At 40.6% G+C, this 23,803-nt stretch overlaps 1 protein-coding gene across 13 annotated transcripts in view; it reads right to left on the bottom strand.

Annotated features, from left to right (window-relative positions):
- Window positions 1–23,803, bottom strand: part of REPS2 (RALBP1 associated Eps domain containing 2) — a 202,051-nt gene that overhangs the window by 115,682 nt on the left and 62,566 nt on the right. For 10 of the 13 annotated variants that reach the window (XR_004058326.1, XR_004058328.1, XR_004058327.1 and 7 more), the window contains exons 3-5: window positions 10,260–10,408; window positions 7,331–7,457; window positions 2,736–2,833 (exon numbers count right to left, since the gene is read on the bottom strand). Coding sequence is in view for 9 of the 13 variants with exons in the window: in XM_030933824.1 (XP_030789684.1) it covers window positions 2,736–2,833; window positions 7,331–7,457; window positions 10,260–10,408 (374 nt within the window). In the remaining 4 variants the exon portion in view is untranslated. The remainder of the gene's footprint in view (window positions 1–2,735; window positions 2,834–7,330; window positions 7,458–10,259; window positions 10,409–23,803) is intronic. The other 3 variants (XM_030933822.1, XM_030933825.1, XM_030933827.1) reach the window with 1 other exon arrangement.

The raw sequence follows: 23,803 nt of genomic DNA, 5'->3' as shown, positions 1-23,803 counted from the left end.
TATTACAGAAAAGAGAAGTAACTTGCCCAAGGTCACACAGAGTTTTGTTGGACTTGGGCGAGCACCTGCCTGGTTTTTTCTGTACTATACCATGAGACCTTCTGATAGCCAATTGCTGCCAAATACCTATGTCCAGCCTAAGCTCGCTCCCAAGCTCCAGACCCATGTAATTTACCAGTTCTTCAACAACTTCTCTGGACTATCTCAAAACCTCAGTTCCTGACATCAAACACTGAACTTGTGATCTTTCCCCAGTGCCAGTGTTTCATCTAGGGCTTCCTAACTCAACAGGTGACACGACCATCCATCTGGTTCCTGAGCCAGGGACTGAGGAATCGTGTCCAGTGTTTGAACTCCAGCCCTGCCACTTCCTAGCTGTGAACGTGGGCAAATCAAGTAAGGTCTCTAAATCTCAGGTTTTGTCATCTGAATAATGGGATAACAACACTAATTACTTCATAAGCTAGCTGTGGGCGCTGAAAGAGATAATGTCCATAAAATGCCAAACCCATAGGAAATGTCTTTGTATATGTGGTTCCCTCCATCTTCTCACCTGCTCCCGCACTCCCACCCCATCACCTGGGTAACACCTATGTACCCTTCTCATAACTCAAATGTTGCCCCCCCACCAGAAGCCTTCTTTGATCAGCCCCTGCCCCTCAAGGCTAGGTCATACCCCACGCCCATTTTCATCCTCAAAGTATAGTGTAATTCCTACTGATAACCCATATCATAATTATATATTTACTTGGTGGTGGTTTGGTTAATGACCATCTCTCCAGTAGCTCCATGAGGGCAGAAATTGTTAGTGTTATGCATCATTTCTGTATTCTCAACACAGTGCCTGGCACTTAATAGGTGTTCACTAAGTATCAGTTGAGTGAAGGGCTCCCAAAGTCTGTTTGTCAGCAGAAAAGGGAACGTGGACATTAGAAGAGAAGCCACAGGGTGCCAATCCAAATGAGCATCCATGCCCATGCCATCCAGGGGGCTAGGTAGAAAGGGTTTGGTTAGCCCAGTCACACTGCCGTAAAGCTCAGTATGCACTGGTAGTTTGACTATCATCCTAACCATTCAGGATCTGGCCTCTGTAGACCCAGGACACACTCTGTAGGAACCTGCACAGCCACATTTTGGAGAGCTTAGGGATAAATCCCAGTCCTACTGATACCTTTTCTAACGTAAACCTCACTCCACAGTGGGTGTGATTCTCGTGTTTAAAGGCACATATTTTTGTACCACAGGATCTCTAAACACAGCCAACTACTACATCTGGAGCTCAGCTGAAGAAACAAGTGTCTTTTCCAAATTGGGGATAAAACTGAGCTGTACTGGCCCTGGGAGCAAATGGCATATTGGTTCTCCAATGTGGTACCAATAAGGGATTTTTCAAGAGTATTTTTTTACTACACCCAATGTTTCTTTATGTACCAACTCTAGAACCTAGCCTTCTTGTAATATGGGACTCTAATGTAGGCCAAAGTAATGAAAGGAGCAGGTTTTGACATTGGACAGGCCTGGATTCAAATTCTGGCTCTGCCACTGACTAGTTATGAATGAAACCTTGGACCAGCTATTCGACCTCTCTCAACCACAGTCAACTCACTTGCACTATTAGAAGCAGCAGTAACTAGATCTTATGGTTGTGGGAAGCATTAAATATAAAAAATAGCCTATGGCTAAATTATTATCTTTAAGAAATGACTTGTACACAGAGCCCCACCTTAGAAGATCAAGCTCTGCGCCCTGTCTAGCACAGTGCCCCATCCCCAGAAGGCATTCCATGGACTCCTGGATCTTCTTAAGACTTGGTTTATTCTGTTCCAAACTAGCAGCCCACGTCTTTATGGGAGTGTCTGACACCACCCTTCTATTCTGAGTAGAAGTGCCTGTGCAAAAATGTTGCTTCTTCCCGAGTTAGATGACTGAAATGTTATACAAACCACCCCACTTCCTCTTGTCTTTAGTGTCAAATAGTAAACCTGCACACCCGCGTGCATGTACACACACACACACACACACACACACACACACACAGACACCCTTCTTTGAGAATATAACTTCCCAGCACAGGACCCAGAGACACTACACAAGGCAACAGCTGCAGACAGAGAACAAAATAAGAGCTCTTTATCCAAAGGAAAACACTGCAGAAAGGGAAGCTGAAATTGTCTAAGCTGTGGTATAGCCAGAAGCTTTTGCCATAATCTTTCTTTTGCATTTATTACATAAGGAAACAGTAGCTGCTGCCACTTGCACAATAACTGTTCTCTTGGTCTAGGCACTGAGAGAGAATACAGAACTACCTCTGCCTTCCAAAAGTTTACCATGTAATTAGAGGCACAAAACAAATGGAAAACAGTTAACCATACATTAAATGAGTAATAATAAAAAATAAGGCAGAGACAAGACGGGCTGCTTTAGAAAAAGTGAAGCTCTCCTGAAGGCAGTGGCTAATGACTAGACAGGTAAAGGCAGAGGGACATTTTAGATATACTAAAGATCAAGAAGCAGCCTAATTTATTCTAGAGACACTGAGAAGGCATAGAAACATACACAGTAGAAAAGAATTAGGAATTTATACAAGCAACCAAACAAGACATGCAATATTTGCATGAAGGAGCAGTTTCATATCTTCCTTTCAGTGAAAAAAAAGGTCCATCAAAAAGCCATGTCTCTGAAGTCCAAAGCTTGACTCTACTGTCCCACTGGCATAACCCTGCATCATCACTTACCCGGATAAGGGAAGCCTGATGCCGAAGGGGCTTGGTTCCTGGGCCCCCTGATGAGGATCCCTCTGGCTGGACAAGCGGCTGCCTAGCTTCATAAGGAGCTGAAACAGCAGAAAGGAAAGTCAGCATGGTATGCAAAGATTCCATCCAAAAATTACGACTTCACATTCAAACTGATACAGCCTCTGCTTTTCAAGAAAGAACTGGTAACAGAATCATGAGTATATACTCATAGGGCCATCTAGGACTGACAACCCCTGATTCTCTTTGGCACAATTTCACTAAACAATCTAAAGACATTCAACCAATTCATGATAAGCAGAAAAATACTTACATTGGGTTAAGATTAGGAATAAATTGTGAAGGTGGAACAGTGAGAACTTCAATTGGGATAGAAAGCAACAATAGCTAGAAAAGTGTTGTAAGTGTTCAAATTCTAAATATGAGGTAAATTCTACATATCCCCCTATGTAAATGTCTTCCATTGATCATCTACTTCTCCAAGAAGAAAACTAATGTGTATTTTGAACACTAAGAATCAACATTATTTTTGAAAAATAAATCAAACAGAATGTAAAATCATGTAGAGAAAACTACAAAAATGAATATATTTTATATTTATTATTCTACTATTCAATAACCAAACTTTAAAAAAACTATTTTGCTGCCTTTAAAATAACTTTTTAAGCCACAAAAACGAATGTATGTTTTCCCTCCTTTTATTTCCAGAAGACTTAATAATGACCTTACCAATATGGCAGGGAGACAGTTAAACATAACCAGGTAGTATGCAGCTCCAACAGAAAGCAGAAATGATCACCCAAGTTGAAATTATTTCTCATCTCTATAGGTTAATAGTTCAAGTTTTTGAAAATATATAAATAAGTAAAATGTTTTATTTCTGTAGCTTACTCACAAATACAATTAGGTAGAGAGCAGAGCAGCCTGTTATGACCTCATGTTTAACATAGCTTGCTCTTTTTAAAATAAAGAAGGTACAACAATAGCACATCAAGAATGATACATCACTCTTGGGCTCACATCTGCTTTCTGTATTTCTTCCTAGTAACTGGAACACAAACGTTACAATGTATTAACACACATTAAAATAGCAAAACAATTGCCTGGCAACCCATTAAGTAGCTTTTCAGAACCTGCTAAGAATGAATGCAAATATAAAAACTGCAAAATAAACAAACATAGAGAGCACACAATCCAAATCTTAAAAAGTAAGTCTCAGCAGGTAGGCTGCCATTGTCTTCTGAGAAGTAGGACTTTTAAAATCATTCCGTGTTGATGGAGCACTGGATTAAACCACTAATACCAATTGCGCTCTGCCAAAAGGTTTGAAACACAATGAACTGTGGCATGGTTGGGGTGATAGCGGTCATGAGCTTTCCTTAGGAAGTGAATCCCACATGCCTCTGCTTCCCATGAGAGCTTCTACTTCTACTTCCAGGGGAGACACATGGGGGAACAAGCTACCATCTGGCCCTTGGCTTCCATCCCTCACCTACAAGAGCCTTCTCTTGGAAGAGACAGAACTGTCTCATCAGTAGGGCTTGGATGAAGACTCAGCTGCATGGGGGCCATTTTTGGAGAGGCAGATTTTCTCTTCCTACTTGTGTGGGAAACCTGGGATGGCCAAGCCTGCCTGTGACTGGAAAGGTGAGTGTCTAAAGCCCATCTGGTCACAAATCTAAGACATGTGCTCTGATCAGCTATATCAGTAATAAAGCTGATATTCAGGCCGTCAACTGTCTGACTTCTGGCTCCTTCCTCAATTGGATCTGAATTCAGGAGGTTAAAAAGTAGCTATTACTCAACTCTCTTTCTTCCCAAATGAAACCCCAAGCATGTAATACAATGCAAAACAAATAATTCTTTGATCCCCTTACAAGAGGTTTAATAAGAACTGGAAGCACCATCTTTCTCCAAGGAGAGGTGTGAAAAAAAAAAAAAAAAAAAAAAAACCTAAAGATTTCATCACCCTGAAGTTCAGTGTCAAACCAGAACTCTTTGGCAGTTTCATATACAACTACCCTAAAACTGAGCAACTCTATTCCTAGGAGCCAGGGAAATGACAGCATATGTCACAGAAGGACTCATACACGAATGTTCATAGTATCCTTATTCATAATAGCCAAACACTGGAAACAACTCAAATGTCCAGCAGCAGGAGAATAGATCATCGAATTGTGATGCATTCACACAATAGATCCCACTACTAAATAATAAAAAGGAATGAACTACTGATACAACAATACAGATAAATTTCAACCATTATGCTGAAGGAAAGATGGCAAACATTTATGAGTACAGTCAGTCATTCTGTGTGTTTTCATTCGTATGAAGTTCTGGAAGAAGCAAAACTAATGATAGTGATGAAAATCAGAACAGTGACTGCGTTAGGGGGCAGAGAGTGACTGGAGAGGGTCATCTCTGGCATAATGGATATGTTCAATTATTGATCGAAGTGATGAAAATCAGAACAGTGACTGCGTTAGGGGGCAGAGAGTGACTGGAGAGGGTCATCTCTGGCATAATGGATATGTTCAATTATTGATCGAAGTGGTAGCTACATGGGCCTATCCATTTGCTAAAACTCAAGTTGAAGATTTAAAACATGTGCATGAAAAAAATAAATAAATAAATAAATAAATAAATAAATAAATAAAATAAAACATGTGCATGGCCAGGCACTGTGGCTCACACCTGTAATCCCAGTACTTTGGGAGGACAAGAGAGCAGATCGCTTGAGTCCAGGGGCTCGAGACCAGCCGGGGCAACATGGCGAAACACTATCTCTACAAAAAATACAAAAAGAAAATTAGCCCGGTGTGGTGGCACATGTCTGTAATCCCAACAACTCAGGAGGCTGAGGAGGGAGGATCACCCAAACCTAGGAGATCAAGGCTACAGTGTGCCGTGATCGCACCAGTGCACTCCAGCCTGAGTGACAAAGTGAGACCCTGTCTCAAAAATAAACAAGTAAAATGTGTACATTTTATCATATGTATACTTTACCTCACTTTTTAAAAAGTATGAAAAGAAATGAAGGCATGGACAGCTTTGGCACAGGCTGCTGAGAGTCAAGAAAGATGGAGAGAAGCAAGCTGCTTCATTACCACTGGGCGAATGGAAGCCCAATTTGTATGGAATGAGGAGGGAATGGGACATTAAGTAGGAGGTACAGAAACGTTTTATAACGAATACCAAAGTAGAACTTGCTGACAGGCTGACTCAGTAGAACAAAAACAGTTTGACCTGTGAATTAAAAACTAACTTCCAAACCCCAAATAAGATTAGAAATAGGAAAAGAAAAGAAAAGAAAAAAAAAAAAAAAAAACCACTCCTGAAAATAGGGAAATCAGACAGGGGAAACTATAAGAGGAAAATGAAGAATTCTCAGTTCCATTTAGTTTCTAACCCCACTGCAATATTCAAGTTACAGGACAGTGATTTTTTTGTTACCATCCATTATCAACGTCATCTTGCACATGCATAGGACTTTACTCACATTCTCACTTGATCCTCTAATACCCCTCTAGAATACTGTTACTCCATTATAAGAGAGAAAAGGTAATCATGGTTCAGAGATGTTCAATGGCCTGCCCAAAGTTCTACAGCTAGTCATAGAAACCCATAAACCTTCTGCTTCCAATCAAAAGCTATTGCCACTATGTCACGCCTGCTTCTCTCTGCAAGATTACAGCCTCTCTTTATTCAGCCTAGCACGCAGTTTTATTTTCGTGTCCCTCTAAAAGTCACCACTATTTTTAATGCAGTAAAAAACCTGCAGAAACTGGGTCATTTGGGGCCACCGCCCACAAAATAAAACGGGGGGGGGGGCAGTTTCAGATATCCAATTCTAGAATATCTTTATAAATTGGTCATATCTTAAATTAGGAGTCTGAACCCCAGGAGGACAAGATGCTGCAGTGAATTTCCAGTGCTTTAGGTACTGCAATCTGAGCAGCCAACTCTGCAAGTCATCCTCAGAACTAACGTTTTTTTACTACCTAACGAGGCCAGCAGAGCATAAATGTGAGCAAGGAGGCAACCCCACAACTGTGCATGCTACATACCCCTCAGCAAAATGCTACCCCTAGCATTTCCTTTATCCTTATTCCAAAGCACAGGACCTATATATTTTCATTTATGTGCTCAGTCTTCAAAGGCTGGATCAACTCTTTTGCTTTTGCGGTTATATTTCTTAAGAAATTTCATTAAAGCAGTTACTATATAAATATCTTCGGTGTGTTTGCAGAAAGGAATAACATTTCCAAAAAAATACAAGCCCTTAACATGGTATGTTCTATTCAATAAAATCTGTGTATGAAAGATTAAATCATCTAGTTGTTTAAAAGTCTAAAATGAACTAATTTCTAGGACAGGAGATGAAACATTACTCAAATATGTTTAAATCTATTTTTTAAAAAAACCTTGCTTGAGAATATAAAATTAAATTGAGCCATGTTTCCAAAGACAGGGGTAATTAAATCAGGAAATTAAGCAGCTTGAAGCATCACTGACTGGTAAATTAAGGAGCCTCTAAGACACTGCCTGGGACAGCTGGCCCCCAGGTCGCCTCTTACCTGGATGCATCTGTTCTGCGCTGCTCCGCAGTTTGCTGTAGCCATGGCTCAAGGGCACCCTCTGGTAATGAGGCGGGGAAGAAGGAGGGGAGGCGAGGGGTGACATCGTGGGAGACTGTGTTTCCTGCTTCAAAGAACCAGATCAGAGTTCAGAGGCGATCACTCAAGCCTGGCGTTCTGAGCTGCAGTCAGGAAGCATAACGCAACTCTACTGCTGGTGACCCAGCTGGTTTAACAAATGGGGGGAAATGTTTTCTCAAAAATGCAGCATGGTTAAACAGCAGTGTCTGAGGATTCAAAAAGTCTCCCAGAAAATAAAATCTCATCAGTGCTGAGTTACCTAAATTACCAAAAGCAGCCTGAAACACTTTTGGTTATTCCAATAATATTTTCCTTTGGAAAATGAAAGACACTGATCACACGAAATAACACTCATACCTGCTCCCAACTGTGATCTCTCTATGGATAGATTTCATTTTCGTTCATTAATAAATTTATTTCCTGGATTTATACTTATCAAGTCTTCCAGCAAATGTGAATATTAAAATATATATTTCTAAATGATTAATACTTAATATTCTTGGAGCTTACTATGTCAAAGTAAAATGCTAGCTTTTTTTTTTTTAAACAGTGAGAGACTGCAAAACAATTCATTATAGGTAAACCATTCCAACCAGCTTACTCCCAAACACTAAGATGAAATCTTAACAAGCTACAATTTGAATCTCAATTCAAATATGAACCTGATGTAGAACCCTAGGCAAAGTAAGCAACTTTATCTGCTGCTGGGTTTCCTCTTTTAAAAAAAAAAAAAAAAAAAAACTTTATTAGTAGACTGGTAACTTTGGAGTATTCAAGTAACAAGAAAACAGTGCTTTTTGAGACAGGGTCTTGCTCTGTCACCCAGGCTGCGGCACAGTGGCGTGATCATAGCTCACTGCAGCCTTGACTTCCTGGGCTCAAGCAATCCTCCCACTTCAGCCTCCCCAGTAGCTGAGACTACAGGCATGCACCACCATGCACAGCTAATTTTTTTTTTTTTTTTTTAAGAAATGAGATCTTGCTATGTTGTCCAAGCTGGTCTTGAATTCCTGGGCTCAAGCAATCCTCCTGCTTCGGCCTCCCAAAGTGCTGGGATTACAGGCGTGAGCCACTGCACTCAGCCAAAACAATGCTTTTTATGCTTTTTACCAACACACAGACTATATATATAGGCTCCCTTGGTCTAAAGAAAAACATGTAATCTGAAATACTGATCAAATACTCTTCTTCAAGAAAAAGCAACATGTTTGCTCTAAAGCACGAGCTCACGCCCATAGACTGGGTGGGGCATGCATAAACTCAGCCCGAAGTGAAAAGATATATTCTCATTCACAAAGTCAGGGACTGGGCCTGGAAATTTCCCAGGCCATCAACCACCGTGGGACAGTGGACCCTCATTCCTCTCCAAATGCTGGTGGGAAAATATGCCAAAGAATATTGACTGAAAATTCCTATACCTCCTCCTTTTTAAATATATCCCTGAAGAACTGGTTTAAAATGTGCCAGAATTATGAAAGTGACAGTACATGGAATTGTTTAACAGGATGTGCTACACTTCCCCTAACTATCCACACAAAACTTCTGTAGCAACACCTCATCTATACAACATCACAGGTTAAGTCACAGAAGTTAGTTTTCCAACATAATCGTTTAATATTCATTGCATTTTAAAAACATTTTCATTTTCATTCTAGTCTTCCTTTTTTTTTTTTTTTTTTTTTTTTTTTTTGAGACACAGTCTTGCTCTGTGGCCCAGGCTAGAGAGTGCAGCAATGTGATCTCGGCTCACTGCAACCTCCGCCTCCCGGATTCAAGCCATTCTCCTGCCTCGGCCTTCCAAGTAGCTGGGACAACAGGCGCATGCCACCACGCCCGGCTAATTTTTGTATTTTTAATAGAGACAGGGTTTTGCCACGTTGGCCAGGCTGGTCTTGAACTCCTGACCTCTTGTGATAAACCCACCTTGGCCTCTCAAGTGCTGGGATTACAGGCGTGAGCCACCGTGCCCAGCCTCAAGTGTTCCTATGATATAATAAATTTATTTACCTTATAGAAGACACTATGTTGAACATAATTTGACTTATCTGCATGATTCAGTATCTTTGCTGGAAGTATGAGCTGTAGCTTGATGCCTGCAGGGTACACTAATGTGTAGACTACTTCTTCTGGAGAGGCCCACTCTTCTGAGATTTTATACTGTTGTCTCCACCAATCATCATCTGACTATTGCAATTAGTAGTCTAATTTTAAAAGCCTATCCTCCCTATTCTGGTTCCAAACCTGCTAAATGGGTAATGGCAGCATTTCCCAAGATAGTATTCCAAATATGTTCCCCAAGAAAGAATTTCCTGGTGAAAAAAGTTTAGTAAACACAGATTTCCAGGTCTCTTCACTGCAGAACTTCTCAGGACCTTTACCGTGCTAATGTGCACTACAAATTTCCAAGACTGAGGATTTAGTTCTTCCCTCAACAAGGGAATATGAAGCAGCATTCTCCAAACACATTTATTATAATAGGAGAAACCTTTTCCACAGACTTCTTTTTGTAGAAGAGAACCCATTAAAAACTCCTGGAAGTTACATTTCCAAGAATCCATTCAGAAAACCACTGACCTAGTGAAATCAATAAATGTATTAAATTGGTAGCCTTATTTTAGACACAATTCTACTTTAAAGGAGGCTCTAAAGGGCCCTTAAGTGGCTGGTGGTGATTCATATGTGTCAGTCTCTCCTTTTTGCTAAGAGAAAACTTTACTGGCTCATTTCCAAGTCTGTAATTGGGTTCCAGATGGTGAGATTTGCTGGAAGCTGAACAGTAGATACGAGGCCCTGTTACATGCGGTTTCATGGTCAGAATCAAATGAACATGTCTGATTAAAATGTTTACCTGTTTATCCTCATCGTCCATTCTTTTGAAGGAATTTTTTTCTGTAGTTAAATATGGAATCTGAACCTTAGTTCCATGCAGCTCAGCTGGGTTCCCAAATCGTATCTCACCATCATTCTTTGACATCATAAAGCGAGGCAGAGGCAATTCTTTAGGACCAGAAATCAGAGAAGCTCCAGTCAGACTTTATTTAAAAACTGCAAAAAAGGGGAACTCGATGGCCAAAAGATGAATCATTTTTGAGGAAAAATTCCAGAGCACTAAATATAAATTTAGATTTAGAAACAATGAGTACCCCTATAATAATGTCATGATTTTTAAAATGCTATGGTTTAACCAAAGTATTCTGGTTTAACAGTTTTCAATGTTGCCAAATCACAGAATAAATTCAGATTTGGGACTGATCTCCCATTTCATCCTTCAACAACCAAGAAAAAGGATATGACATTATATAATACAATAATAAGTGACAAATGGTGGCAGGTAAAATTCACATAGTGCTTAAATATGCCAGGCACAGTATGAAAGATTTCCAAATATTAACTCATTTAATCCTCGCAACAACTCTGTACGATGAAACTATCATTACCACCCCCACCATTACAAAAGTGGAAACAGTCATAAAGGAGCTAAGTAATGTCCCCAAGATCACACAACTCATCTGTGGCAGAGCCAAGGTGTGAATGCAGGCAAGCTGGTTCTTAACCAGCGCTCTACAGAAAAGTCTCTTGTTTCTAGGGCAAACGTAGTGGGTAGAACAGTTTCTCACCCTATGTAATTCTTTAAGGAATTTTCACATCCAATCTCTGGTTGTCTTTTCATAATGGAATAAGGAAAACAATATCAAGACAGAGCAATCAATCTATCATTCAGCCACAATATCAAGTTAGAGCAATCAATCTATATCATTCAGCCACATTCTACTGTCAAAACCATTAGCCATTCAAAATGCTACAAAGAGTTGAAATGCAACGGTCTGGTATATTTACTTATCTTTCAAAATTCTAACAAAACTATTCTGAAAGCGGAAATGATACTTTGGCACACTTCTAGTTCTCAGCACATCAAATCACACACAATCACGTAGCACAAAACCCTACAAAAATGGGGACACTATGGATTATGCATAATGATTTGCATCTGTATCCATTGTTCAGGATAATACTCATCAGTGTGCCTTTGCACTTCCATCATCACGCTATTCCAAAAACACAGCTGTACTTTCAATGACTGATGCTGTGCTAAGGCCAGAAAACATCTTAGCAACAGCAAGCAAGTATCCTAGAGCTCCCCAGGCAAAGAAGGCCCCTGGTTCTCTAACATCCACATGATGTTTATTTTTAGTTGCTATGTCCACATTTGATTCAAAGAAGCAGGTGGCCGGGCACAGTATAGGCTCACTCACGCCTATAATCCCAGCACTTCGGGAGGCGAAGGTGGGTGGATCTCCTGAGGTCAGGAGTTCGAAACTAACCTGCCCAACCTGGTAAACCCAGTCTCTACTAAAAATACCAAAAATTAGCCAGGCATGGCGGCAGGCGCCTGTAATCCCAGCTACTTGGGAGGCTGAGGCAGGAGAATTGCTTAAACCCAGGAGGTAGAGGTTGCAGTGAGCCAAGATCATGCCACTACACTCCAGCCTGGGCAACAAGAGCAAAATTCTGTCCCAGAAAAAAAAAGAAAAAAAGAAACAGGCAATATGACAAATCCCTGTGTGATCAATCAGCCAAGGGCCCAAGAGACATAAATAGAGTAACCAATCTTAATGTTTCCCAACCTCAGGCAGCTCTCCAGCACTCAAAGCAGGAATGGGCTTCAAAAGCAAGAGAAAAGAAACTCTAGATTCTTAGTAAATCAAATATAAGCTAATCCTATGGTTAAGGTCTCAGGTATGTGCTCCAGCTCTGTCTGGAAAAAGGATCTAAAAAGATGAAACAAGATCACATAAAATAATTTGCAGCCTGATCTGCCCATAAGAGGATGACTCTACTTCCAAGTACTTCTTGAGGGAGAAAAGAAATAAATGCTCAGTATTTATAAGCTCCCTGACCAGTGTCTTACTGGCATTCAACAGATACCTCCAAGGAGCAATGGAATACACTAACTGAATTATGAATATCAATTAATAGGACTTAAGTAGGGATCTCAGATATCGTCTAGGATACTGTCACTTCACACATTCTTCCACCCTGTCTATGGCACTTATTTAGAACTGTGCCTAGAAAACCACCTCTCTACCCCAGACAGCCACCAAACAGCAAAAGACAAAACAGCTGAATTTATCTCATACTTTCTTTGGTCATGTGGTTCTAAGCAACTCTCACTTAACAGAATTGTAACCATACATAATAATATTCTTATCACGGAAAACTTTCATGAAGGTGCCATTTTCCTTAAACTGATACAAGCTTTTAAGAAGTGAAAGGTAAAAGCAGTTTGTAAATTTTCAGTCTGAATTTTTTTTTTTTTTGGTTTTTGTTTTTTTGAGACAAAGTCTGTCTCTCAGACTAAGTGCAGTGGCACTAACATAGTTCACTGCAGCCTTGAACTCCCAGACTCAACTGATCCTCCTGCCTCAGCCTCCCGAGTAGCTGGGACTACAGGTGCTTGCCACCATGCCGGCTAATTTCTTTTTTTATTTTTCATAGAGATGGGGTCTTGCTATATTGGCCAGACAGGTCTCAAATTCCTGAGCTCAAGCAATCCTCCCGCCTTGGCCTCCTAAAGTGCTGGGATTACAACCATGAGTCACCATACTCAGCTGAGTGTTCTTCCTAGTCACAAAATTTGATAGTGAGACACTGAAAAAAATAATCAATAAAGTATCTGCTATACAATGATTCTGTCAAGAAGAAGATCTATTTATAGTCATTGGTTAGAATCTTGTCTCCCAAACTGAATTGAATTAACACACAGCAAACAAAGTAAGAGTTCAAACTAAATGTTCAGAGGGTCTGAAGAGACAATGAGAGTGGCCATCCAAGATGACAATTTGTTTCATAATGGTATCTTAGGTTACATTCTTTGAACATAGAAATGCTTTGTATATTAAATATAAATGACTATTTTTCCCTTCCATAAAGAAAATTATGCCTGCTCCTTTTAAACACTTGACCCTCTACAAAACAGAAAAATCCTTTGTTTTCCCATATTTGATAGAGATACAGATATATTAGGAATACTTTAGGCTGGGAGTGGTGGCTCATGCCTGTAATCCCAGTACTTTGGGAGACCGAGGTGGGAGGATCACTTGACCCTAGCAGTTTGAGACCAGCCTGGACAACACAGTAAGACCCCATCTGTTAAAAAAAAAATTAAAAAATCAGCTGGGCATGGTGGCATATGCCTGTAGTCCCAGCTACTCAGGAGCCTGAGGCAGGAAGATCCCTTGAGTCCAAGAGTTCAAGGCTGCATCATGTCACTGCACTCCAGCCTGGGTGACCCTGTCACTCAAAAAAGAAAAGAAAAAAAGAAATACCTCAATTTCCTCAATCCATTAGAAAAAATGTAAACAGCATAAATGCAATAATAAATGGCAAGTGACATTAAGCCTCTTTAGCTAGACGATACGGAGTGGAGGGTACTGGGAAGAGAACTCATGTTCCATCAAAATGGCAGCAGTTGTTCACAGTGTTTCAACGTTATCTGCCAAAAAAGAATGAGTCACATTTTTTTAAAAAAAGGAAGTGAAATAAGCTGGTCACGAAAAGACAAGTACTGTGTGGTTTCACTTATATGAGGCATCAAGAGTAGTCAAACTCGTGGAAGCAGAAAAGTAGATGGGCAGGCCAGGTGCAGTGGTTCATGCTTGTAATCCCAGCACTTTGGGAGGCTGAGGTGGGCGGATCACTTGAGGCCAGGAGTTCAAGACCAGCCCGGCCAACATGACAAAACCCCATCTCTACTAAAAATACAAAAATTAGCTAGGTGTAGTGGTGCATGCGCCTGCAATCCCAGCTACTCGGGAGGCTGAGGCACGAGAATCTCTTGAGCCTGGGAGGCGGAGGTAGCAGTAAGCCATGATCGCGTTACTGCACTCACAAAAAAAAAAAAAAGGGGGGGGTCAGTTGCCAGGAACTGGGTAGAAAAAAGAAAATGGGAAGGTGTTTAATGAATATTAATGAATACAGAGTTTCCATTTTGTAAGGTGAGGTGAAAAGGTTCTAGAAACTAGTTACACAACAATGTGATTATATTTACATATTACTGAATTATACATTTAAAATAGTTAAGATGGGAAATTTTATTTGTATTTTATCACAATTTAAAAATTTCTATGTCAAAACATTTTTAATGGCAAAATTTTAATAATCTATTTTAACCCAGTATTATCATTTCAACATGCAATCAACATTAAAAACTATTAATGAAATATTTTACATTATTTTTTCATATTAAGCCTTCAAACTCCCATGTATATTTTACCCTCCTTGCATACTTCAATTCATACTTGTCACATTTTATGTGCTCAACAGCCACATGCAGCTACTGGCTACCATACTGAAACAGCACAGCTCTAGTTGATAGTTGCTACATCAGAATGTGAGCCATTGTGGCCAGAAATCTGTATTTTATTCTTATTATAATGTTAAATGTAAGCAGCTAATTGATTTCTTTTTAAATTATGTAAAGAGTATGGTGGGATGATTTATAGGGAACTGTAAGTGTTCCACTTGAAGAATTTGACAAATATATATATATATATACACACAAACATACATATATATATATCTCCCTGTAACCAACACTCAAATTCCCAAATTAAGATACAGAATTTTCCTTCATGTTCCTTTCCATAAATCACCTCCCTTTGCTCCACCCAGCAACCTCTGTACTAATTTCTATACTTGCAGATTATCTTTGCCATTATGGAACTTCATAAATTGAATCATACAGTATTTGTTCCTGTGACTAGCTTCTTTTACAACCTTTTTATCTGTGATAATCACCCAATGCATTGCACACATAGTTCATTCTTTTTCATTGCTATGGAGCAATCCACTTTTAAGAATATATTGAGCCGGGAGCAGTAGCTCACACCAGTAAACTCAGCACTTTGGGAGGCCGAGGTAGGCAGATTGCTTGAGCTCAGAAGTTCAAGACCAGTGTGGGCAACATGGCGAAACCCCATCTCTACAAAAAATATAAAAATTAGCCAGGTGTGGTGGTGCACACCTATAGTCCCAGCTACTCAGGAGGCTGAGGTGGGAGGATGGTTTGAGCCTGGAAGGTGGAGGTTGCAGTGAATCGAAATGGTGCCACTACACTCCAGTCTAGGTGACAGAGCAAGACCCTGTTTCAAGAAAAAAAAAAAAAGAACATATTGAAAATTTTAATCCATTATCCTGTGATAAACATTTGGGCTGTTTCCAGTGTGGGGCCATTGTAAATAAAGCTGCTGTGAAATTCTTATAAATGTTTTTTGATGGACATGAATTTATTTACCTTGGGTGTATACCTAAGAACCAAATCTAGTCTGCTGCCTATTTCTGTACATCCCGCAAGTACAATGTTTGAATATTTGCCAAAAAAAATCAAAAGAAAAATATTTCATGATGTAAACATTATATAAATGATGAATTGATGGGTGCTGACGAGTTGATGGGTGCAGCACACCAACATGGCACAAGTATACATATGTAACAAACCTGCACGTTATGCACATGTACCCTAGAACTTAAAGTATAATTAAAAAAAAAAAAAAATTCAAATGTCAGTCCAGGCGCAGTGGCTCACCCCTGTAATCCCAGCACTTTGGGAGATCAAGGCGGGCAGATCATTTGAGGTCAGGAGTTTGAGACTAACCTGATCAACCTGGTGAAACCCCATCTCTACTAAAATACAAAAATTAGCCAGGCATGGTGGCACAGGCCTGTAGTCCCAGCTACTTTGGGAGGCTGAGGCAGGAAAATAGCTTGAACACAGAAGGCGGAGGTGGCAGCGAGCTGAGATCATGCCTCTGCAGCACTTCAGCCTGGGTGACAAGAGTGAGACTCTGTCTCAAAAATAAAAAATAAAAAAAATTTAAAAATTCAAATTTCATGTTTATAAATAAAGTTTTATTAGCACACAGCCATGCTCCTCTGTTTACACGTTGTCCATGGCTACTTTCATACTACAACAACAGAGTTGAGTAGTTGTAACCAAAATCATACTGCCCACAAAATCTATCTGACCCTTTATAGAAAAAGGTCGCTGACCCTCGTCTTACAGAATTCAAGGTTGAAGTGAAATGTGGTTCTACTAAATCAATAAGGTTGCATTTAACAGAAAATATTTTACAGTGTTTGAAGCCTTTTATTTAAATCATTTAATTAAAAATTCAGTTTCTCAGTCACACTAGCCACACTGCCACACTTCAAGTGCTCAATAGTCACACATGGCAAGTGGCTACCATATTAAATAACATAGTTGTAGATGCTTTTCTACAATGTTTGATAAGGGATTCCCTGATTTTGTGCTTACAACAACTCTACAAGGCAGGTGTTATTGGTATATCTTTTCTTCCAGTGAGTCATTTGAAACAGAGAAATCAAGAAACTTGCCTGAGGCCACACAAATAAAAGGTAATGAAGGAAAGATTCATAATGAGGTAGCCTATTGCTAGGACCAACATTCCCAGACACAAGGCTATATTGCCATCCTGAACATTAAAATTCTTTCTAGTACAGATTTGAACATTTAGCATGAAACTGTGGCATTTCAGAAAATAATCTAGAGAAAACCTGCTCAAATGTCTGCATTTTGCAGGTAAGGAAATAAGCCCAGGAAAGGGAGAGCAAGACTTGTCTTAGTCATGTAGCAATATAGTGGCAGAGCCATGACCATAACAAAAATTCCTGACTCCTGACTCCTGGCTCCCTTCTCTCCCACTACATTTTCTTACCTATTCACTTATACCAGCTACTTATAGGTTAACAAAGAATTATGACAATAATGTTCTACAATTCCAAAGTGAAACCATCCCTACACATTTTCCTGAAGTTACTTTGGGGGAAAACAAAAAAACAAAAAAACATCAGGCCAGTCTTATCAACCCAGACCTGAGTAATCAAAGCCATCTAGTCTCCTATTATCTTCCTATCTACCCATTGATCTGAAATACCTCTTGTCAATTAGGAAATGGGTAGGTAATAGCTAGATGGTGGGGTGGAGGTTACAATGGGAAGGGTGATCCTGTAAATTTGTGGCAGAGAAGGATGGTGGATAAGTTAAATTTCCTGGCCATACCACGGGTAGAACCCCAGGAGTGAGTTAGGAGGTCCACAATCCACTGGGCTCTGCTGCTAGCAAGCAGCATCCCCTTTATTTTGCCTCTTTGGGCTTCAATTTTTCCACTATGTCTCTTCCAACTTACATCCTCTATATCCATCCCATACATTACATTACTCTAGAAGAAGGGCTCTTCACTGGGCTCCATGAACCAGCTCTAGGGGTCCAGAAACTCCTGACATTGAAGGCAACATTTTTTACAATGTTTTATTTTAATGTCAATGTGTATTTTCCTGCTAAGATCCAGAGCTTTTACTAGATTGTCAAAGAATCCCACAACAAATATTTTTACAAATAAGGTGGGAATCCACAGCTCAGAAGGTTGGGGAGAACCTTTGGAAAGGAGCAACAATAGAGCTAACGACAGGGGTATGGGGTAGAGGGACAGACCCCTAGAAAACACAAGTGCCCAGCCATACAGTCAGTGAACCTGCATAGGCGAACTTTGTCCAAAGCAGCTCTGTGTCCCTGTAGCAGGGCTGAGAGAGGGTGTAAAGGAAATTGACAAAGGAACATGAGGGAAAAAAAGGAAAGGGGGATTGGGTTGGACATTAGTCAGAAAAGATGAGCTGACCTTAGCTTGAGACATCCCAAGATAGTATTTAGTGTTCAAAATACAGAGACACCGTGTGGATGCACACACACACCACACACACATCACACACACACACATACACATACACACACACACACACACACACAGAGCCAGCTACAACCTTACCTCCTGGGCTTCTTTCTTTACCCTTGGGCTTCCTATCCTGTCTTTTCTATGAATTACCAAACCGGCTGTCACACTCAAAAGATTTCTCTCCTAGCCCTAAGAGATAGGGAGGGTTTGTCAAATAGGCAAAGCACAGGGACCCCCACCCTCAATTCAACCAGAGAATATCTGCTTTTATTTTTCCTTGAATAAAATAATTCTCATTTGAAAACAAAAGCCACAGAAATAGGACTCAATTCTACAAAATCCTTCTACCTTTCTTGTATGATAAAAAAAAAAAAAAAAAAAAAAAAAAAAAAACTAGAGCACAGCAGGATTAGAGTTCCTAAGTCTTGATACTTATTTTACAGTAGGCTTTCTCAGTCTCAACATTACTGGCATTTTAGACTAGATAAGTTTGTTGTTGTTGGAAGAGGGGGTCCTGTCCTCTGCAGTGTAGGGTGCTGAACAGCATCCCTGGCCTCTACCGGCTAAATGCCAGGCGGTCCCCCTCCACAGCTGGGACAACCAAAAATGTCTCCTCACATTGCCAAAAGTCCCTAAAGGGATGAAATCACCTAGGTTGAGAACAACTGTTTTGCAGATAAGGGAGGAGTCAAAGGGAATTCAATTATTTGCCTCAGTATCTTCTTGGCAGTAGAATCGTGACCACAATAGTGGCTCACAAATTTGGGGATTTCACAAAATAGGAAAAATCTCTCCCCCAGCAACAACAAAAAAAGAAATGAAGAAAGTCAACATACAGTTGCCAACATTCTATCTCATCAACAATTTTACCCCAAACTATTACCCATTATCAATTTCACAAAGGACATTTAACAAGAGGAACCAAAAAAATCCCAATCTTAGATTTGAATACATTTAAGTTTTATAAATAACTCATTCTTTTGTCCTAATTCTCTCTCCTTTCACTGCAAACTGTACCAGACTGCAACCAGACCATAAGCCAGTTTAGGGAACACAGCCCGAAAGACTACATGAATCATGTCATTGCACCATCAGAGTTCACAAGCTAGTGAACTAGTGAAAAGAAATCACGGGTTCTGTCACCTTGACTAGGAAAAAAAAATTACATCTTTATTTTCCCTACTGTAACTGAAATTTAGCATTTCTTTCCATTATGAATGTAAGCAACAAGCCACTATAGCATCACTAGCAATATCCATAACTTGGTCACCTATCAGATTAGGGTTTTGGGTTTTTTGTTTGTTTGTTTGTTTGAGACAGAGTCTCTCTCCGTCACCCAGGCTGGAGTGCAATGGCGTGATCTTGGCTCACTGAAAGCTCTGCCTCCCGGATTCATGCCATTCTCCTGCCTCAGCCTCCCAAGTAGCTGGGACTACAGGTGTGTGTCACCACGCCCAGCTAATTTTTTTCTATTTTAGTAGAGACGGGGTTTCACCATGTTGGCCAGGATGGTCTCAATCTCTTGACGACGTGATTGGCCCACCTCGGCCTCCCAAAGTGCTGGGATTACAGGCGAGAGCCACCATGCCAGGCAGACATCTTTAAGTACTGTTTATGCATATCACTACTTTGAAAAAGTAGTGGTTATTTCAAACACTGTTAGATGTTTTATTTCATGCATTAATAAAGAAGCATATATGCTTTGGGGGTTGGGTTTTTTGTCTGTTTGTTTGTTTGTTTTGAGATGTAGTCTCACTCTGTTGCCCAGGGTGGAGTACAGTGGCACAATCTTGACTCACTGCAACCTCCACCTCCTGGGTTCAAGCTAGTCTCCTGCGTAGCAGGAGATTAAAGGCATGTGCCAATACACCTGGCTAATTTTTGCATTTTTAGTAGAGACAAGGTTTCACCATGTTGGCCGGGCTGGTCTCAAACTCCTGGCCTCAAGTGATCCGCCCACCTCAGCCTCCCAAAGTGCTGGGATTACAGGCATGAGTCACCGTGCCAGGCCTAGAAGCATGTATGTTGTTATATAACAATTTCTTTTAACTATTTTAGTGATTATTTCAGTATAATTGGTTTCCATTATAATCCTGTCTTTGTGGCATTTAAAACATAATTCTGAGAAGGGGCCCACAGGCTTCAGACTGCCAAAGGGGCTCCTGGCACAAAAATGATGAGAAACCCTACTCTAGGTTCTGCCTAATCTTCCCTCAGTCCTCACACGTGCTCAAGTTCAGACCCTGGAAAGAAAGGTAACAGCAGGTCCCAGGGCAAATGTTCACCACATGCTTTCCTCATCAGAAATTCTCTACCACTCCTTAATTTTCACCTTCTTTCCTTCTGTCCTAGCTGTTTTGCCATCTGTTTAACCCCAACTCAGACTAGGGTGGGGCTAGACATATACCTAGTGCCAATATTTGAGGAGGCACTCACTCTCAGGGTGGTGTAAATGCAGAGACGGCACTTGCCCTGAGAATAAGTGTCCCCTTAAATCATGTGCCCTGTGTCGTGCAGCACCCTAGTTCAGATGCAGCTACTATAACTACACACACACACACACACAGAGAGAGAGAAAGACAGAGAGAGAGAGAGTTTAAGCAAAGCTCTTGAAAATGCTTGATACAGCTTTTATTCTTAAACCTGTCTCCATATAAGAATCATCTGGAGAGCTGTTAAAAATCCTGATGCTCAGACTGGACTGCAGATATAAGAAATTAGAATTTCTGGAGATGGACCCAGGCATCTGTATTTTTTATTTTATATTTAAAGCTCTCCAGGTGGTTCTCAAGTGCAGACAAGGTTGAGAATCAGTGCCTAAGAAAGATGATATGCAGACTGAGACGACTTCTGTAAAAACTCCTCTGGAGTTCCAGGAGAATCTGAATTCCAATCGTTTTAGTTTAAAGAGTGGCAGATGATTAAGATACCCTCCTCACGTGTAGACATGCATATCTTCACTCATTCATTCAACCAATACACACTGAGTGCCTATAATGCCCCACAATGCAAAGGGTGTCAGATCCTCTTCCCTCCCCCTTACACAAGCTGGACAAGTGAGGAAGACAGACAAAAAAAAATAGTGAAACCTGTAAGGAATATTTGCAAACTCGGGTAAGTGCTATCAGGAAACAGATGCTGGGAAAGAACAAAGTGGGGAGGAGATTGCCCTGCAGAAGCATTACCCAGCAGGCCCACCCAAGGATCACCTCACTTCCTAGGGATATGGACTTCTGCTCTGACTTACTGTTTACTCTAGGTTGGGCATTTGATAATCCTGAACGGGTAGATATTAACTTGGAAAAAACTGTTAGCTAACAAGTAATTCTTGTCTTATGGCAATGCAAATACCTTCATCTTAGAAAAAAGTACAATAGCCAGGTTGCACTTATATTACCCCATAGGGCATTAATTAGTTTTATACCTAATTTAGCAATTCTGTTCCAGCATCTTTTCTTTCTATGACTATAAATAAATCTGACTATACTTTCTTCAGCCAGTTTTACCATATGCTGGTTCCTTCATGAATTAATGAAACTGACAGAACTATTTTAGGTAGGATAACAGGGACAGACTCTGAATCCTGAAGGTTGGGAAGGAGCCAGCCAGGGGAAGCAGAAAGGAAAAACAGATCCCTGGGAACCCAAGACCACAAGATAAAATGGGCATATGGCCTGCAGCAGGAAAGAGGTCACACAGAAATGGGTAGAAGGCCACTGAGACTGGGGAACATGTAGTGAGCAAGGGGTTGAGGTTTGAGATGAGGATGGAAAAGCAGGCAAGAACTAGATTGTGTAGGGTGTTACAGATCAGTGTAGGGACTTTGAATGTTTTACAAAGCACAACAAGCAAACTACTGGAGGGTTTAAAGGAAGAAGATGGAATAATCTGCTGTGTATTTTGAAAAGATAACACTTTCAAAAGTAGGAAAAGAGGCTGGGTATGGTGGCTGATGCCTATAATCCCAGCACTTTGGGAGGCTGACGCAGGAGAGTCACTTGAGTTCAGCAGTTCGAGACCAGCCTGGGAAACATAACGAGACCCCCATCTCTACAAAAAGACATATATACTAGCCAGGCATAGTAATGTACGCCTGCAGTCTCAGCCACTCAGGAGGCTGAGGCAGGAGGATCATTTGAGCCTGGGAAGCAGAGGCTGTAATAAGCCGTGATCACACCAGTGCACTCTAGCCTGGGTGACAGAGTGAGGCCCAGTCTCAAAAAAAAAAAAAAAAAAAAAAAAACAGTTGGGAGGCTGAGGCGGGCCGATCACTTGAGCTCAGGAGTTCAAGACCAGCCTGGGCAACATGGCAAAACCCCATCTCTACAAAAAATACAAAAATTAGTAGGGAGCGGTGGCGCATGCCTGTAGTCCCAGCTACTCGGGGGGTTGAGGTGGGAGGATCCCTTGCACCCAGGAGGTCAAGGCTGCAGTGAGCTGTGATTGTGCCACTGCACTCCAGCCTGGGTGACAGAGCGAGTCTCTGTCAAAAAACAAACAAACGAACAACCAGTGGGAAAAGAGACAGCACAGTAGAGAAGAGAGGAGGGGCTAGGATGCCAATCCATCGTGGTGTCCAGGTAAGTAGTTGAAGGTTACTTGGTCTAGTAGGGGCAAAGAGATAAAGGCAACAGGGAGTGAGATTGGAGCCACACTGCTAGGACTTTTGATGGATTCTATTAAGGAGTGAGGGAAAAGGAGGAATCCAGGATGACTGCTGGGTTTCTGGCTTGTGCAGCTGTGGATGGTGGTGGCATTTACCAAAACGGGAAGGACCAGGGATTAGAGGGTCACGCACGTACACACAGGCGCATGTTATTCATGACATAAGGGTATCCATCCACAACTCCCTGGGTATGATGCTCTGGGTGTGACAGGGCTAGCATAATCTTTCAGATTAGGTTCTCACAGAGTGATCTCTTTGGCCTTCAAGATTTGTGTCATCAAGCATTAAGCTAATAGATTTCAAGCAACAACTGGAAAATTCTAAGTGGCAGCTCAAAGTTTGGCCCAATCTTGCCCTAATTCTTATTCAACATATGTTAAATGCAAATAATTTTTATTCAATCAATCCTTAAATGAAGGAAGATAATTCAGAATTAACTCCGGGTTAATTAAACCCTCAGAGGTTAAAAGGCAGCAACTGGGTTTATAAAATAAAACTGAGAAAGTCTTATATTTGTGATAAACTGTTAATCCTTTACACAAGTGATAACTTCAACAATCATGCTCCCTGACCTCAGGAAATTAAACTGTCAATCTGGGCACAAATCAGGTAAAAGACTTAGGTCTAACTTAAAATCAGTAACAAAAGTATCAAAAGTTTATTTTGTATATAATAAAGCAGCTCTAACTTTCCCAGAAGATAAAATTGGAAGATACTATAATAAAGCTTAATGATCATTTACAATGGAATAAAAACTATCAGTGCCTACCACAAATCCAAATTCAATGTGATGCAACTTTCAACTAATCAAAGTAAATGACCGCTATGTCTTGCAACAACAAATAGTAAGCCTGCCTGTCAAATGACACTCCATCAAGAAACCTATTTCAAAGAACCAAATTCTGTCATACCAAGGGATGCCTTTCAAGTGCGATATTTTTCCCATTCAGAAAATATTCCATAACAGATGACCGTCAG

This window comes from Rhinopithecus roxellana, chromosome 7 (assembly GCF_007565055.1).
Source record: "Rhinopithecus roxellana isolate Shanxi Qingling chromosome 7, ASM756505v1, whole genome shotgun sequence".
Lineage (NCBI taxonomy): Eukaryota > Metazoa > Chordata > Mammalia > Primates > Cercopithecidae > Rhinopithecus > Rhinopithecus roxellana.
This window is presented reverse-complemented; position numbering and strand designations above follow the sequence as displayed.